Source organism: Apodemus sylvaticus, chromosome 2 (assembly GCF_947179515.1).
Source record: "Apodemus sylvaticus chromosome 2, mApoSyl1.1, whole genome shotgun sequence".
NCBI classification, from domain to species: Eukaryota; Metazoa; Chordata; class Mammalia; order Rodentia; family Muridae; genus Apodemus; species Apodemus sylvaticus.
Window position 1 is genome coordinate 130,079,934 of NC_067473.1, and position 14,807 is coordinate 130,094,740.

The 14,807-nt window shown below is 42.4% G+C and overlaps 1 protein-coding gene across 11 annotated transcripts in view; it reads right to left on the reverse strand.

Annotated features, from left to right (window-relative positions):
• Positions 1-10,771: 10,771 nt before the first annotated feature.
• Positions 10,772-14,807, reverse strand: part of Foxp1 (forkhead box P1) — a 448,446-nt gene continuing 444,410 nt past the window's right edge. For all 11 annotated transcript variants that reach the window (XM_052174415.1, XM_052174416.1, XM_052174424.1 and 8 more), the window contains one exon: positions 10,772-14,368. In XM_052174415.1, coding sequence (XP_052030375.1) covers positions 14,224-14,368 — 145 coding nt within the window. In that variant the 3' untranslated portion in view covers positions 10,772-14,223. The remainder of the gene's footprint in view (positions 14,369-14,807) is intronic.

The following is a 14,807-nucleotide window of genomic DNA, read 5'->3' on the forward strand; positions in this document are numbered from 1 at the left end:
TTCTCTGTGTCCCCAGCAACATTGTTTTCTGGTTCTTATATTACAAATGAATGTGAATGTGTTATGTTTTATCAACTCAGCGCTAAGTAGCTCCAGCAAGTTGTTTCCCAGCGCCTACCATGATAGGCACGTTCTCTAAGCACTGCAGCTTTAAGTTCATTAAGCAAGGCGACCTAGTGTTGAGCCAAAAAAGATTCCTCTGGATGTCCACATTTGTGTAAAATCACAAAAGAATGCGGGCAATTCAGTTTTCCACATTATATTCAGTTTTTATGCAACCAGGATTTAAAAAAAAAATCTCTTTGTGTTATTGAAACCGGAGTATAATTTACTCCTTCTTCCCCAAACATATGCCTACACACATCCAGCCTCAGCCTGTTCCTCAACAGGCTCCTTTCCAGCCACCTGCTCATCATCCCACACTGGATGGTTGAAAGGCATCTTGGGTAATCTTGGGTTAAAATGGGCGTGTTGACATTTCCTTATTCCTACGTGTTCCCGTAGTCTCCTCGGGTTGGAAAATGACTTCTCTTTCCTTGCAGCTCGTCACGGACCTCAATCCTCCCTTTCACCAATCCCTCGTTTGGCATCGAATCCCACTGGCTTCTTCAGACAACAGTACCTTCTTGCTGTCCGTCATTCCGTCTACCTTCTCCATCCCAACCTCCACCATCCTTCTGTTTCTGTATCTGCCTCCCCAACATTTTCAATGCAGTGGCCAGAGGAACTCTTTACAGCCAAGTTCTCCAGTGGCTTCCCTCTAACTTAGACACAAAGTGAGCGCCTATTCTCACAGTGGGGCCACTGAGCCACAGGGCCATCTCTGACCTACTCTGACCCTCCCACCTTTCCCCGGGGCTTCTTTGTTCCAGTCTCAGAGGGTTGTATCTGTTTAAGCTACCTGGAAAGCTGTTCTCCCAGGTACCCATCCATCTTGCTTCCATTGCAGACTCACTGAGGTCCTTGCGGTAGCAGCCCTGTAATCGGTTCCCTTCTTGTCTTGGTGCTTTATAGCTCCTTCCTTGCCTTGTTTGTTTGTTTGTTTGTTTGTTTCTGCTACCAACTTATCACCAATCTAATGTTTCCTGTTTCTCCTTTCTAGAAAAAAAAAATACTCAGGAGAAAGAAGGATTTGTTCTTTCTCTTTTGTTAGCTATTGATTCCCTAGAGCCTACCACAGTATGGTAGGCTTTTACTATGTAGGTACTTGCTATGACTATTTGGCAAAAATAACTCTTTGACAGAATTAAATTATAGTAACCTGGGGGCTAAGGGGTGTGTTCAGTATTGTGAATTCAAGACAACACTTGGCATTTCGTCTCCTAGGAGGTGGGTAATAACTGTCAAAGCTTCCTTAGCCATACTTTATTTGAAAGGTGCTACCTTGACCCTTTTAATAAGATTGTTTCTTTATATAATGCAAGTCTGGTAAGAGTATGCCACATGAAACTGAGCAGTCAAAGAATACCTCTCCCACCTCAGATCTCTGTGAATGAAAACTGGTTAGCCCAGGCTGCATAGCTCCACCCTAGGCTTTTGTGATGGCAATATTAACTTGGGTTCATAGAACATGGTACTGTAAGTGATTATGTTTTTAGTATAGGATGTAGCAGGGCAGTATTGAGAATACATTCAGCAGGGTAGTCTGGGCAACAACTGGACAGTAAATGACACCACCATTCAGTTGGTGCTTCTGCCAGATATGGAGACTGAGCTATATGCTTTTGCCCAGACAGATGTGGGCCTACAGGGGTACAAGGGGAAGGAAGAAGAAAGGCATTAGGCCTGTGTCCCCTATCATTTTAGTTGACATGAGTGTTTGAGACCATATAAACATATTGTGAAAGAACAGCCTCTCTGGAGAGTTTTGTGTGAGTATGTGACCTCTTCCTCTCCTCAGCAGTGATCCTGAGTGAGCCCCCCCCTACCCCCCACCGCTTTTGTCTCACAACTGCTCAAGCCAAATTCCCTCTGGTCAAAAATTGAGAGAGATGCTATAAAATACATCCAAGTCATTTTCCAGTGACCCGGGCCAACTGTCCCTTTTTGGCATCTTGCATCATATCACATTTAGTTAAAGCACAAAATAGTCACTTTGTCTCTGTTGTAGCCCTCCAGAGGCATTGTTTTCTTAATTCTGGCCTCAATGTGTCTTAGAGTCCTAATGTTATCTGCAGAGAGGGGTAATCCAGAGCATGTATCTGTCGTGTCTTATAGTCCCCTTTCCTGAGGCCACAATAAGAAGTAGTCCAGCCTCTGCTTTAGTCAAACACCATGATGCCCAGAAGTTTTCTTACTTCAGGAGTTATAATTCTACAGGGCTCCTTTTAGATTCCTGACCTCAGAAGGAATCTCTCTTGCTGTAAGATCTCCATATATGTGGCTTTTTACTGTGTATTGGCTCTACCACAATACAGGACTTTGGGATGACCAGAGACAGAAGTCAATACAGACCAACATAATCTGACACAGCAAGAGACACAAGTTCTGAAACAAACACGGTGTTCTGCTCGACACTGGGGTTTGTGAAGTCTGGCATCTAACCCCTGCCAGCTGCCCAGCTATGTAAAGCCTCATGTACAAGCACTGGTTTACTTTGTCTCAATACTCGATCCCATTGTGGAGAACGCCTTTATACATAAACGCTATTTAATCAAATCACAGTAATTCTCTTGTAACGTGGGGATTTTTATTGAGACCTAAAGGGATTTATATATAAAACCTACCAAAAGTTATGGAGTCATCCAAAGTGCAAGGGACTTGGTCTCATTTGTCAGGACCCAGGTCCATGCCCAGCTCTTACACTCAACCGTCTTCACTTTCTCACCTAACTTATTTGGTGAATAAATGACATAAAGGAATGCTGTCTCACTGTGGGATTCTGGGAATAGATGTTCCTGCATATGGGAACAACTTCCTGGGTCCCTCATTAGATTCTCAGGAGTGTAGGCCTGTTTGCCACTCCAGTCCGGAGCAAACATATTCCAAAGCACGGACATCACAGTACCAAGTGGCTTCCCCATAAAGTCTCCAAGTCAGTCTTGTTTCTCCCCAAGTCATGTCTCTCCAGATACTGAGAGTTCAACAGTGGGCACAACTAGTTTGTAGGGATCACAGTTGTGTATTCTTTATTACACATTGATGTTGATGTCTTAGAGCTATGAAATCATGTTTCATATTTAGTACTTATATACAAAACCATAACTTGGCCCAGAGGCTCATTATAGACTCATAAGTGGATCTAAAATGAGCCGAGAAGGTAAATGACTAAGTTGCCAGATGCTTTTCCACACAACCTTGGCTGTTCATTTAGGAAGCACATGTATGCTCATTGGTTGCACGCTGGTGACCCTTCCTTCCTTGTAGCAGCAGGACAAGAACGTCGGGCGCGAGGCTCAATTTGGCTGGCCATGCAATATAGGAAGATGGGCTGTGTGGCATGCTCTGGGGTTTGACTGCAGGGAGTTCACATTGACCTCTGTCTTTCCCGGCCTTGTCTCATTTGCTAGCTCCTTAAGCAACCATCTCTGGCCTTTCTGAGGTGGACATGCTGGCAGGGACCATGCCTTGGAGACACTCCGTAACAAAACAGGCAGTATCTATATAACATGGAGAGGTGGTGAGCCTAACGGAAACAGTAAAGAAGGCGAGGGGCTGTGGAAGGAGGAGGGAGAGCTGGCAGCTAGAGGAACAGTGAGACTGCATAGCCTGCAAAGGCTTTGATGTGACAAGGGGGGAGCTGCAGGGAAGGGATGCGTATTAATCCATGGGAAGATAACACTGTTGGTACCAGGACCTCTGAAAACCTGTGACATCACATAGGCCACAGGGTGACCTACACACCTGTTGCCAAGGCAATGGCCACCAAGTGGATTCCCACTTGGTTCACCTCCCACCTTTACCTGTGACCACATCACTATCCATATACAAGAGAAAGGTCGCCTCTTCCTCTCTTTCTTCCCCTCTTCTCTTTCTGCCACCACCTTGCCCTTTCCCCTCTCAATCAACCTCACATGGAGCTGGTTAGTGTGGTCTTTTCTGGCACTGCTGCTGATCCCAACAAACACTGCCTGCAAGGACTCTTGATCCGGGAGGCAGAGCATAGTCAACCCAGCTGGAACAAGAAAGCCAGTGTGACTAAAAGGAAATGGTTTGGAGCCATGGTTCTCAACCTGTGGGTCTCAACCCCTTTAAAAGAGAAATGTCTAATGACTCTACCACAGGAGTCACCTAAGAGCTTCAGAAAGCACAGATATACATTATGGTTCATAACTGCAGCAAAATTACAGCTATGAGGTAGCAACCAAAATAATTTTTATGGTTGGGGTGGGGGTCACCACAACATGAACTATATTAAAGGATTGCAGCATTAGGAAGGTTGAAAACTACTTGGGGGTGGGGGGAGAGACCATGAGGGCAAGAATCAAGGGTCGTGACCTGGCTGTACCTCAGTTCTCAGTATCACCTCCAGAGGAAGTGACAGAGCCAGCTTGGCCATAGTACCTGGCACTGCAGACAGTAAGAGTGCTTGGCCACTTTGATGAAGATGTTATTCAGGGTCTGTCTTTCTCAGTTCATACTGACCCCTGCCCTGAGATTCATGGCCAATCGCACTCCAGGCCCAGTTATGCCCTTTAATTTGCATTCCCCCTTCTTGCCATCTGGCCTAAGCTTAGACATCCTTTGGGCTTTAATTAAACATTGCATATTCTGGAAGGCCTCCATGATGGTCCCCAGTGAAGTTCAGTGGTCTTCCTGTCTTTCCAAACTCTGCCTCTCACTAGCACCCAGCACACTGCCACACAACCTAATGTTCCAGAACTCATCTTCCCAGGAACTGTCAGGGAGCCCTGAATTCAAGGGTTGTATCTGTCTCACTCCCCAGCTGATGCCAGTGTTGGGTTTGAGCAGGTTATTGAGTGCTTGCAGCTGGATGGGTAGGTCTGTGATAGCTGGGTGGGTGGAAGCCTGCGTGTTGGTGGGAATCTGTTTTAAACAGGCCGCATTGCAACAGAGAGCATGCTGGGACAATCTTCATGGTGGGGAGGTACAAAGTAGCAGGCAGACTCCCTTTGCTGCAGATTCCGTTAGGAAAACTCCACAAAGAGAGTATGTTAACAAATCTTGAGAACAATATAAAGGGAAAGAATCCTTGTTATCCATTAGTAAAACGTCCTAAATTCCCAGGAAGAGGAAGTTGAGGAGGAAAGCGATGAAGCCTGTCAGTGCTGCTCTGTACCTTACAGTCAGGGCTCGGGCTGAACTGTGACTGGCACAGTCTCCTATGGGGATCGCAGGGACCAAATACATTCTCTAAAGTACCTGAGAAATTCAAATCACAGATGGGAGGGGCAGACACTGCTTTGTCACATCCTTGGGGTTCCATGTTTTTGGCTAAGAACCCCAGTGGAAGATGATTAATTCCTGACACAGGAGGCTTCCTTCCAATCTACCTGGTAGGTATTTTTTCTGTGTAAGGCATCCTAAGGTAGTGAGCTTGAATCAAAAATAAATTATTAGTAAACATTTGCAAGTGAGAAACAAATTACTTCAGAGCACTCAGCTCCTTCCTTCAAACACACACTTGAGAATTGCAAAGCCTCTATTCTCTAAGAATGCTTGAACCTCTCCCTAAATCATAACACGGGTAAACTTACTGAAATATTTTTACAATTTTATTAGAGGTTTTAATTCACTGCTTTATCTATCTCTGTTAGACTGTAAAATAGCTTTAAATATTCAAGTGGTAATTAATGAATCTTTTATGTTGCAAATCAAACATTTTCAACTATGTGCTATAGAGGAGGCAAGATGAGGGCTCTGGGGAAGGCTCATCTGTCCCTTGTTTATGCTGTTGACCACCATTTAGCCAAGGTAGTAGGGGATCATGTTTGCTTTCTCTGCCTGTGGGTTAATGCTCAGCGTGGACACTGTCTGCTGTCTTTCTGTAGGTCAAGATTTCTTGACATGTTGCTTGCCAGAGACATTCCCCGCTAGATGGAAAGTCTTTGAATGTGGAATTTTTGCTTGAGTGAAAAATAATAAAAAGCATGTGTATATTTTTTTTAAAAGGATCAGTTTAATGGCAAATGAGTATTGGCTTAGATTAATATTGTATTACAGTAAAAACTTAATATTTAATAAATTTTCTCGATCACCTCCTTTCCCCCTGAATCTCACATATTTTTCTACGTGGCATGCCAACAGAAGGAAAGTATATATGATACATTTGATTTATGTTAAGTCAATAGTGTGTGCAAGCCATTTAAAATTGCATTTTTAAGGATAGAAATATAACCCTCCAAAAAACCACATACAGTACCATAGACTGAGAAGGGTAAGATGTGTTAGCTTGTTGGGAGCTGAAATCCTTTCTAAATATTATTCTATTTAGAAGATATTTTTGAAGTGTGGTGTTATGTGTCAACTTGCAGTAAGACAAGTCCCAAATTCCACAGTTTCGTTTGGAATAATAAAGTGGGTGGGCATTAAAACTTCATGGAACAAAATAGTTTTCCTTTCCTCTGCCTGTCACTAATGAGAAATAAGTGGGTGAGACACTCCCAAAAAGGCTCACAAAAGGAGGGACAAATTCTAGGCCAGAACCCACGCTGGCAACCTCATGTTGTTCCGGGGCCCTAATTAATACCGGACTAGGTGACATTTATGGATCAGAGCAATAAGCTAAACAGGAAACAATTTATGTCACATAAAGCCTTTTAACAAATCGATACAACTATTTGTAATTGCTTGTTTCACGAGACTAAAAGTGCTAAGGCCTGATCTTTGCCCATGGATTTGTGGTCAACCTGACCTGTGCTTCCGCCTAAAAAAAAAAAAAAAAGGAGAGAAGAAAAAGGATAGTTGATCAGCACAGACTTCCATCAAGTAATCCATATTGCTAATATTTCTGGGATTTTAATGTAGTTACAATTTATAGCTGATCAAATGTGGTTACCTAAATTGCTGTTGGTAGTAGACAGTTTAACTGTCTATATTAATTACAGTATAATTTAATGTCCGAGCACCGCCACTCCTGTTGGTCATTTTTACAGCTCAAGCAGTCATCTGCCTTATGACGATCCATTTTAGCATTTTCGATGGAAACGTGCTAAAATGATGGGTGATAAAAATGTCACGGGCTGGTAAATAATGATCATCGCCTTAGCTGAGATTAATACTTGAAAGGCCGGTTACCTTCAATTAACATTATAACTCAAAGCTTGTCCTTTTCCCAGCCCAACATCTTGCTTTGAGGCTGGGGAGCAGAGGTGACTGTTGAAAACTTCAGATGGGTAAATGAACATATGTGTACTTGATACTAGGCATCCAGTAAAGTATACTTTTACAATCAACGTAGAAATGGCATAGAGCTGTTTTATTATATATATATATATATATATATATATATATATATATATATATATATATACACACATATACATATGTATATGTGTGTGTATATATACAATGTGTTATAGAGTGATTTTCTAATCACGTTCAGTTTTGCATTTAGCTTCCCTGTGATATGAACTATTCTGTCTTAAACTTTAGTTTAATCAGTCTAGCACCTTAAATGAAGTTTTGAGACCCAACTTTGAATATGGAATACTTGTAACTAAACTGAAAAGCTACATTGTGATTACTCATTCTATATAAATATGTGGCATTACCAAAGAAGACAACCTACTCAGAAAGGCTCATTGCATTGTTTACCTATTTCGCTGAGAGGTTTATGGGTATGCCAGTGCTGCTGCTGTTTTATAGAGAGCTTCTGCTCTTTATATAAAAAAGTCCCTGCTTACTAGAAGAAGCTGTGTCTGGGGTTAGCTGCTTTGTGTGAGGAGTAAGCCTGACATGAACTTTTAAGGAGTATTCAAGCTACAGAAGGATTTCTGAAATGCAATTTAAAATATGGTAGATGTCAGTCTGCTGCGCCTCCACGACACACCCTCATAGTGGCACAGGTCCTGGGGTATTTGGGTAGGAATGTGCCTGCAAAGGTAGCTCACAGTAAGTCCTGAGAGCAGCATCTGCATGTAAGCCTAGCATTAAAGAGGATTCCAGTTAACCCTGATATTATATTCTTAGTTGCCAGGTGAGAATTAAAGGTCCCAGTGTTTTGCTAATTATCAGGCTAGGGAGCTCGCAGACTGGCAGAGCCATCGAGAAGAGGGTAAGGGTTCTCACCTCAGCAAGGACAGCTACTTGTTTCAAATGTCATAAAAAGGAACCGGGCATGGCAGCACTTATTTATAATCCTAACACATGGGAGGCTGAGGCAGGAGGATTGATGCGATTTTAAGAAGGCAAGGCTGCCTGATTTTCCTGGGGGTGGGGGGATTCTAAACTAGCCAGGGCTACATGGCAAGGCCCTCAAAACAAACGACCTCAAAAACAAACGATGAAAAATAAAACCACCCCAAATAAAACCATACCGCTGTAGAAAATGTAAAATGTAGATTCGTACACAGTGTAGCAGAGAACCTTCTAATGTTTCCCCCGAAATGGGTAGGTACACGTGCTGGGAAAGGGGTTTGTAAGGCTACTTGCCCTCTGAAAGCTTTTTGGATGCACTTGCGATTACAAATACGAGGGTGAGGATGCTGTGGTTTGGCCACTTACAAGGTTTATTTGGTGGTTGTTTTGAGACACGGACTACATCACTTGGCTGAACTTAGTACGAAGCCTAGGCTGGCCTCAAACTCAGAGATCAGCTTGCCTCTGCCTCCCAAGTGCTGGGCTTAAAGGCCTGCACCACCACGTGAGGCTTTACAATGTTTCTTTCCATTTACTACATTAGATTTGTGTTGAAAAAACATGCTTATATCCATCAGTCCTTAGAATATGCATGATGTAATTAAGCCAAAGAGGAAAAGCACCTTTTCTAAAGTAAGGTATTACTTTAGAGAATTACTTAAAGAAGTACTTTAAAGAAAGTACTACTTTTCTAAAAGTAAGGTCTACATGTGGTTTCCTGGGACCTGGGGTTCTTCATTGGCTCTGCTGGCTTCTGTGTGGTTAACCTAGCACTTTTGATAGAGTCTTTTTATATAATCATTTGTTCTAATCTAAGCATTTATCATTATATGCAAAGAGCTTTCTTGATGAGAATGCTGTAGATGGTGCGTGGTTTTGACGTTAGCATTTTATTTGGATGACTGATCTTGCAGATGTGAAATGTCAATGAATTATTCATGAAATTGCTTTCCTCGGAAATTTCAGTTTGGCTCTGTATGTTAGTCATTAAACTTTTTTTCTCTTTATCAAATTTGGTGAAGAAGACAGTTTGTTCCCTCTGAAGGAGCTAGCCCCTCCACCTTTCCTTGGGACCCTTGCTTTTAGCCTGCTTGCCCACAATTAGTGAGAGCTAATTGTGAATCTGGCTTGGAGTAGCTGCCAAGAGGCAGCTTGGGGTGTGTGCCTGACCCAGAACCTCAGCAGGTCAGAAGTGGGGAAAAAACTTAGTCTGTAGCAACTTTGTCTACCAGTGTGAACAACCAGCGTTTTTATTGCATTTGAGAATGCGCTCATGTCAGTAATTACTACTGACTACACAACATTTTTTTTTATTGTCTGTATCCACAGACATGGAATGATGGAATTACAGTTGATGTCAAGGAATGAGATTCTTTTATACCTTATCAAAACAAAACAAAACAATCCCTGTTGGTGGCAGCACAGATACAGAGAGCGCCGCACTCACAACCCAGACCGCACCATCCCCACCCAGGCTCTTGGGTAGCAGGGACCGCTTCAAGTTACACTGGACCCACAAGACACCCTTAGAATTGTCCATTTGCTTCTCAGGATAATAAAGGGAAACCGAGTTGCAAAACACTTCCAGACTGCCAGGAGGGTATGGCATTGACCAACAGGAACCAACAAGATTCAATTAGCAGAGTTTACGCCCTTGGAGACTGAGAGCTCAGCTAGAATGTGAAAGAGAGGTGAGACTTTTCAATTCAATATGGTAACTGAAAATAAAAATTAAAAAAATGAGCTAGTGATTTTATATTATGGTTTTGGCTCTATTATTTTATTTTTTTTAAAACCAACGCTTTCTTTATTATGGCTGATGAGATACTAGGAATATGAAGTCAACTGTCCTCTGATGTGGGGAGCGGATTGGCAGCTAGTTCACCAAGCCTAGACAGTTCACCCTTAGATGGCTGTAAGCCTTTTCACATGGATTGACCTCAGAACGTGGAGGGGGGCCCTCATCATAACTGTGTGTGTCTGACACAGGCCAACCTCCCTTACGTTTGCTAACATTTACTAAAGAAAAAAAGATAAAAGGTAACAAATTGTCTTTACACCTTGGGACCTTGTAAAAAAATTTTATACAAAAAAATTCAATATTTTCAACACTTCCCATTATTAATCACTACTTTACTCATAAAACTTTGAAAGTGTGAGCCTGGAATTTCATCATGCAAAAATATTGACTGCGGCAAAAGAGAACATTTTTTTTAAACAGCTTTTTTTTTCCTCTTTTCAAACTTAGGAACTTGTTTAAGATAGTCAAGGAGGCAGTGGTGTGATAAACACAAGGAATAGGAATGTATCAAAAACAGTAACACAAGCACACACACACATTCTCTCTCTCTCTCTCTCTCTCTCTCTCACACACACACACACACACACAGAGACACACACACACACACACACACACACACACACACACAAATCATTCCACAAACCTGTACAAAATGTTCCAAATAATGAGGATAAGAAACAAATTATGTCAACTATGTTACAATTAGAGAGAGAGAGGAGGGGGAGGGCAAGGAGGAAGGGAGGGAGGTGTGGAGTTTTTTCCTACTTCCCACAGATCAACATGTCATCCAATGTTTGTAAATCAAGGGTAATGAAATAAAGTACACGTGCATCAGCTGCAAATCCATTACATACAAGAGATTCCCCCCCCCAAAGATGCTATTTTCTTTTCCTTTTTTTTTTTTTTAAAAAAATGTATCATTAGTAAAATGCAGTTGCACAAAAAGCAAAGATGTTTTGACAAACAGGTGTATGCATTTATTCCTTTTTAGGAACAATACCTAAAAAATAAAATAATTAAAAAAACAAAACAAAACAAAAAAACCCTCCCCTCGCCCACCCCAAAAGACAAAGATCCACACAGACACATCCGGGATATATGTACAAAGGAATCAACCCCATTCTAAAGAAGCGACCGTAATCCCCCCAAGGGACAGAATCAGAACTGTAAAAGTCAGAGTGAAGATTGCTTGCTGTAAAGCCTGAGAACTTTTTTTTTTTCAGTTGGCTCTTCTGCAAGGCTAGGACACCTGCGAAGATACATAAAATCTCATTTTTCTTTTTTATTTATCTCCTTTGCTACAGTCTTTAGACTAAGCATGCAAGACATACGACTAAGTGCGACTGAGTGAAAGGTATATTTTTAATTTTTTTTTTTACTCATTCCCTAAAGGTTTGAACTGAGGTATGCGTACTAACAGTCCTCATGCTGTTACCTTTACCCTTGTCTAGCTACACATGCTGAGAATGAACTAATCTACCAGATTTTTATCCTCTTTTGAATATCTAACCAGCAACCACTCAGTTTAGAAGCACAGGGCCCCCTTCCCATGACCCTGCCTGGCTACTGCCTGCACATCATGAAGCTGCCTGGAAAAGAGGGGGTTGGGGGGGGGGCGTGAATAGCCACAGACCCGCCCCTCTATAGAAAGCAGAGCAAACCTTCAGAAATAATTGCCAAAGACGTTCTAGTCTAAGCTTATGAGTGGATGGGAATGTCACCTTGTTTTTGTGTGTAAATGAAAAACACTGACCAAATCATAATTTAAAAAAGGAAAAAAACAACAAAGAGCAGAAGGAAACCAGAGGATAAATGCCAGGATAAACCAAAATTAACGCAGTGATCAGAGCACAGCCCTTAAACAAAAGTGGCATACGAACGTTCTAAAAATCTCTTTATTCGAGAAGTGGCCTCAAGCGGCCAGACACTTCTCTGTTCTCTCTCTGAATTCATCCTAAGTGTCTCCTCGATTATATACTAATTTTCAGCATCATACATTCATTTCTTTTTCTTTGAGATGATAGCCCATTCTTTCCATAGGAGCTATAATACTGTTGTCTTGGTTTCTTTTCTCTGCAGTAGTCCTGTATTTTCTCCTTATAGGAGATAGTTTTGGTCTCTCTACAGGTAGAGAAAAGAAGGAAAAAAAAAAAAAACCCTAGAAAAAAATAAAGTAAAAAACTTTGGTTCCATTGCCTACATAGTCTGCTAAATGAACTCTGCTGACGGGCAGTAATTTCCCTCAGGTTGGCAAACAGCCTGGACCTCATCATTTGCCTCTGAATCCTTTTTGCCTCCTTTGATCAACAATAAGAGGATATTTGGCTTCATCAGATAAAGCATAAAAGAAAATAATTTACCTTTGCGTAATATCTTTGGTAATTTTAGAAATAAAAAGGTACAAAGTATATAAATTAAGCTCCAAAAGGCTCTCGAACTAAACCCAAACAAAAGCTACAGCCCCAGATAAATAAATGCCAGGGAAGCGGGTGCAGACGGAAGTGTGGAGGGGTGTGAGGGCTGAGGGCCCCGGTCCCAGGTGCCTCTGTCTACCTGGTGCCCTCTTCTGTGATGTCTGTGCTACTGGGGTGGTGGGTGTGGTGCTCACTCACTGCAGACCGAGCTGCAGTACCGACTTAGCCTGCTCGTGAGCTCCGTACTCATTAACTCCCATAACAAGTTCAGTGTGAAGTCTCACTTGCATTAAAACAGATGAATGCCACCAAGCAGGTCTGAACTGATGTACAAACTCAGCCTTGTCACCATGCTGGCTTTTGGTCATTTTGCAAACAAAGCAACCTATGCGGGTAAGGATGGCAAGGGGCCTGCGGTCCTGGCCACTTGATTATAGGAGGGAAGATCTTCCCTGGCCATCATGACAGTCTAACTATTAAGGATTGTTCACTCTCTTCTGTTTCTTTTTTTGGCTGTGTTTCCTGATGCTGAGAGAATATGGTGGCAGTTACTCACAATGGTGGGTGCTATGAAGAATTAAAAAAAAGAAAAACCTCCAACAGTCCCCAGCCCACCCCCAATACTGCTTTTGTGAAATGAATCTACTATGTCCCTAGAGTGTGTACGCGTGCGTTTCTCTCTTTTCTGTCATTCATTCTCTTTCTGTCAGGACTTCATGTCCCTGTGCGGGGACCTTCAGGTGGAAGGTGCAGCCTTTGGGATCTTTTTTTTTTCTTTTCTTTTTTTTTTTTTTTTTTTTGGAAAAAGACCAAAACGGAATGTTTTGTTTTGTTTTGTTTTAAGCTTGAGAGAAACATGGTGATGTCTATAGGAAAAATGGAATGAGTGCCAGAAAACTACAGACGAGAAATGACATTCAGCTTTGTATAATAAAAACGCCTATTAACATTCATCACAAGGTACAGGAAACACGAAGCCTCCTAGAGGCCCTGGGCCCAAATGGAGGCCTGAGGTCAGAACTTAAAATGGTAAAGAAGCCAAAAAAAAAAAAAAGAAAAAAGAAAAAAGAAAAGATAAGGGAAAAAAAGAGAAAAAAAAAGAAAAAGAAAAAAAGAACAAAAAGCAATACATTAAAAAGTTTGGGATAATTATTTTTAACCCCTCCCCCCAATACACACACAAAGGCCTTCCCCATCCCAACTGGAAGCAAAAAAACAAAAACAAAACAAACCAAAGTGAGTAAAGGCAGTGATATCAACATGCAGTGCTGTGCAAATAGGTCGTCCACTGGAGTCTTGAATTTCGGGCGAAGGCTTGGTCTGCAGCGCAGGTCCGTGAGCTCAGTCGGGTGTCCTCGCTGCCCGGCATTGGCCGGGCAAAACTGCAGTTCAAAGTCTGCTGCTAAAAGTGAATCCGTTTATCGAATTTACAACACTGATGTTGACTCAAAGAGGAAAATCCCAAGTACCAAACAGGTCCATCCAATGCACAGAGTACAAATCCCTTTTGTCAACAAAAAGTAGAAAAATCAAAAATACTCCCAAATGGGATTCTTGATGGCACTAAGAGTTAACACGTTTCAGAGTCGTCAAAATGTAGCGAAAATCCTCCAGACTGTACAAGAAGCAGAGGGCGGTTTCACTGCTAACTTTTGACGTGGTTTCTTTTCTTTCTCTCTCTCTTTTTTTTTTAATTTGTTTTGCTTTTCTTCCACTCTTGGGTCTCAGGGGGTCAGCCTGCCCAGAGGTTCACTCCATGTCCTCATTCACTGGTTCATCTTCGTAATCTCTGTCATGGTCAAAATCTGGACTGTGGTTGGCTGTTGTCACTAAGGACAGAGGCCCTTCAGCTTCCTCAGGGTCGAGGGGTTCCTCTTTGACGTGTATGGGGTGCCTACAGAGAGACAGAGAGAAACAGGCTCAGGGGAACATCCAGGTTGATGTGCTGGTATTGGAGCAACCTACAAGGAGTGCTACAGAGACACTGCCCAGCAGAGGCGGAGTAACCTTGGCCATATAACCACAGCCCAAACCAAGGTTTTCAAATATGGCGGGGAAACTTCCTATGACCGTTGGACATTGGCACTGCCTGCAGCCCAAGGGATTAGGAGCTGTAGGAGGCCAGGCCAGGGGCTTCTGAGCTGCTCAGTGCAATAGCAGCACTGGTAATGAAAGTCTTGGACTCTGCTTCCGAACGTACTCTGTATGGAAACCATTTCTCTTGCTTTTCAGGACCCACTAGTCACCAGAGGACCTTTTGACAGCACCGTATATGGAGCACAGACTATGAATTTCTAAGGGATTCCAGGTGCTGGTGCTGGTCCCGGGACTAT